The sequence below is a fragment of the Austrofundulus limnaeus genome, unplaced genomic scaffold (genome assembly GCF_001266775.1).
Source record: "Austrofundulus limnaeus strain Quisiro unplaced genomic scaffold, Austrofundulus_limnaeus-1.0 Scaffold194, whole genome shotgun sequence".
NCBI lineage: Eukaryota > Metazoa > Chordata > Actinopteri > Cyprinodontiformes > Rivulidae > Austrofundulus > Austrofundulus limnaeus.
In genome coordinates, this window is record NW_013952596.1 from 537,419 (window position 1) to 540,628 (window position 3,210).

A 3,210-nucleotide genomic window follows, 5' to 3' on the forward strand; every position below is an offset into this window, starting at 1 on the left:
TACATACATACATACGTACAGTGGAACGTATTTTTCCTTGTTCCTGGCCTTGTTTAATAGCATGATTTGGTGGTCATATTGTAAATTGTAAAAGGAAAATGTAAGACAATATTTTATAATATATTCACTGACTGCTCTGTTTTTGCATTACAATCTAGCAACATTTTGGGAACTTGAGTTGTAAATGAAATATCTAAAAAAGAAAAAATATCATAACAAAAATGCAGAACTATGGACATAAATATGTTTAATTCTGTGAATCCTGATGTCCGTCTTTAGAAGCTGCTTTAATTTTCACAGTTACACTGCCTTTCCTCTCGTGTGTATTTTCATGTGTGCGACCAGATGTGCCTTTAAGCTAAACCTTCGTCCACAGGCGTGACAAGCAAAYGGTTTGTCTCCCGTGTGGACTCGCGTGTGTCTGTTTAAATTGCTCTTAAAACTAAACGTTCGTCCACAAACATCACAACCAAAAGGTTTCACTCCAGTGTGAATTCTTTCGTGTGTGATTAAATATGCCTTTTGGCTAAAACTCTGTCCACAAACGTCACACCCAAAAGGCTTCTGCTCTGTGTGGACTCTCATGTGTCTGTTCAAGTTGCTCTTGAAGCTAAACATTTGTCCGCATACGTCGCAACTGAACGAGTCTGGCTCTGTGTGGATCCTCGTGTGCGAGACTAAATGCGGCTTTTGTCTAAATCTTTGCCCGCATTCATCGCAACCGAACGGCTTCTGCTCCGTGTGGATTCTCATGTGTGTGACTAACGTTGTCTTGCGGCTAAATCTTTGCCTGCAAACGTCACAAACAAACGGTTTTTCTCCTGTGTGGACTCTCAGGTGGGTGTTTAGGTTTGTCTTTCTGGCAAATATTTTACCACAATCATCACAGGTGAATGATTTCTGTGTTGTTTGGTTTAACTTCACTTTAAAATCTTTCTTATTAGTTAAAGAGCTCAGATCTTTGTTGATGTTTTGAGTTGTTGCCTCGGAGTCTGATGAGGGGCTCAGCTGAGAGTCAGGATTGTTCTCGTCATCTTCATCATCCACACCGACTTTATTCTGAGCATTCAGATCTGGGTTCCAGGTAATTTCTACTTCTTCATAGTCCTCTTCATCAGTTTCTTCTTTTATCTGATCAGCTGAGATGCTTGTTAGATCATCATCATCCTCACTCTTCAAATGACCTGCAGTCRATGTAAACTTGGTGGTGTTAGCCTCACTGAGGTGTTTTCCCTCCACAAAGGTACCGTCAACGTCCTCTTTAACCACCACAAGGAGGGGCCCKGGGTCCTCCTGGTTAACATCTGGCCCCCATTCTTCAGAAGCTTCTTCTTTCATCACCTCAGAATGCAAAACATCTGCAGGGAAATCCGAATCACATGTTCTTGACACAACTGATAAAATAATAAAATAACATTGTCTTTTTTACAGTTGTGCAACCTCATCACTTCCTTACAAACAACAACACTTTAAAAAGGTGTAGATATAGACGTAATATAAAGGGAGGTCATTTTTTCTATATTTTTCTAAAACGTTTTCATCAGCAGGSGGCGCTGTTGGACTTTTAATACATTAAGTAGCGAACAAAAATAAAACACTAATTATTAAATATTAAACTAAGTAAAATCGTGACCCTTAATGCAAATAGAGTAAAAACACAAACCTGGTATGTTCAATCGATATTTGGTTTTGTAAACAGGATGTTTTGAAGCAAAAAGCTGCTGTTCGTCCTGCTGCTGTCTCCACATTTTTCCCAGATTTTGTCCGACAAAAATGATATTTTTAGCAGGTACGTATCAGATAAGGCTCGACCTAAGTGATATTTTAGGTCGCATTAGTAAAAACTCACTCAAAAAGTCAAACAAAATCGTAGAAACATTAGTATTTCACGTGGAGTAGGAGACGTCTTTCAGCATCTCTTCTTCTACGCCATTATTTCTTGTAGTGTTGCTGCATGTGTCGCTTTAGCAGCGACGCCTGCCGTTCAGACACTGAACTGCAGCCACTGCTCATCATTGACTTTTTATTTGACCAGAAAAATGGCCATATAAAGCGAATAAGTTAAAGTCATATTTCTTCATTAATTTCTGTTCCACGGTATCTCCAATTAAAGCAATTTTTATTACTCGTTTTAATTAGACAATAGTCTCTTTTTTACCTGTGAAGTTTAACTTAACTAATAAACTAGTAAGTTTCATTTAAATTTGACAGATTTGATACAATAGGAAAAATTACTTGTTATTTCTGGGATCTGACAACAGCCTGACAACAAATTATGAAAAATGTAACTAACTTTATTAATAAAACTCTGTTTTAGAGATTTTACTGTACTATAAACATGTTTAAATACACTGTAAGGAACAAGTACCTATCAGATATAGGTAGAGAGTACAGGTAAATTCCCTGTAATTAACAAGAATCTGGTAAGTACTTTGTAAGTACCATGTATGTATTAGGTACGTACCCTGAAAATATCAGGTATATGTTGGGTAAGTATCAGTAAGTACTAGGTATGTACATTTATAATACTATGTACATACCCATTATCTACTCTATAAGAACCAGGTGTGTATTACGTGAGTATCAGGTATGTACCCTGTATGATAAATGAACTGTATTTATACAGCAGGATACTCAGGTGCTTTGTACTACAATCTGTACCAGCATTTCCTCATTTAAACAGCACTCTCTCTACAAATCTAATGTATAGATCAATCTATGGAAACAAATAGYGCTTTTAAACCATCATCACTGATGGGACACACATCAGAACCAGTAGCTACCCTCAAAATCAGCTCAAACTCAAATCTAGATCATAATACTGTATCTTGATTAGAATTATGATTTTTTTAGAAGAAAAAAGTAACTCAAGTTTATGATTTTCATTCTTATTAATTTTAAGTATTTTTATTTTCATCACAGTGGAAAGAAAAYGATTCTATGGTGAAGAGGCTGAGCAGTTTTTATTAATATATTCACTCTGCTGGTTGGGTCGTGACGTCACAGGTGTAGTAGAGAAAACCGATCTGAACCTGTCATGAGCTCGGGAGAACCGGTCCGGTGTTCTGCCCAGAAACGCACGACTGTCCAAAGTTGCATCCCCTGTCGCGGGAGCGCGCATCGCTCTAAGCTCTCACATGAGAAAACAGACTGAAATATGGCTGAAGAAGAAATTTTAAAGATATTTGTAACATTATCACGTTTCTTAAC

General features: G+C 37.4%; 1 protein-coding gene across 1 annotated transcript; it reads right to left on the reverse strand.

The window, feature by feature from the left end:
* Positions 1 to 45: 45 nt before the first annotated feature.
* LOC106524613 (gastrula zinc finger protein XlCGF8.2DB) lies at positions 46 to 2,012 on the reverse strand. Its single transcript, XM_014018480.1, has 2 exons — positions 1,664 to 2,012; positions 46 to 1,358 (listed from the first exon to the last, which is right to left on the reverse strand). The coding sequence occupies exons 1-2, from the start codon at positions 1,746 to 1,748 to the stop codon at positions 301 to 303; spliced, it is 1,143 nt and encodes a 380-aa protein (XP_013873934.1). The 5' UTR covers positions 1,749 to 2,012; the 3' UTR covers positions 46 to 300.
* Between the last annotated feature and the right edge of the window lie 1,198 nt (positions 2,013 to 3,210).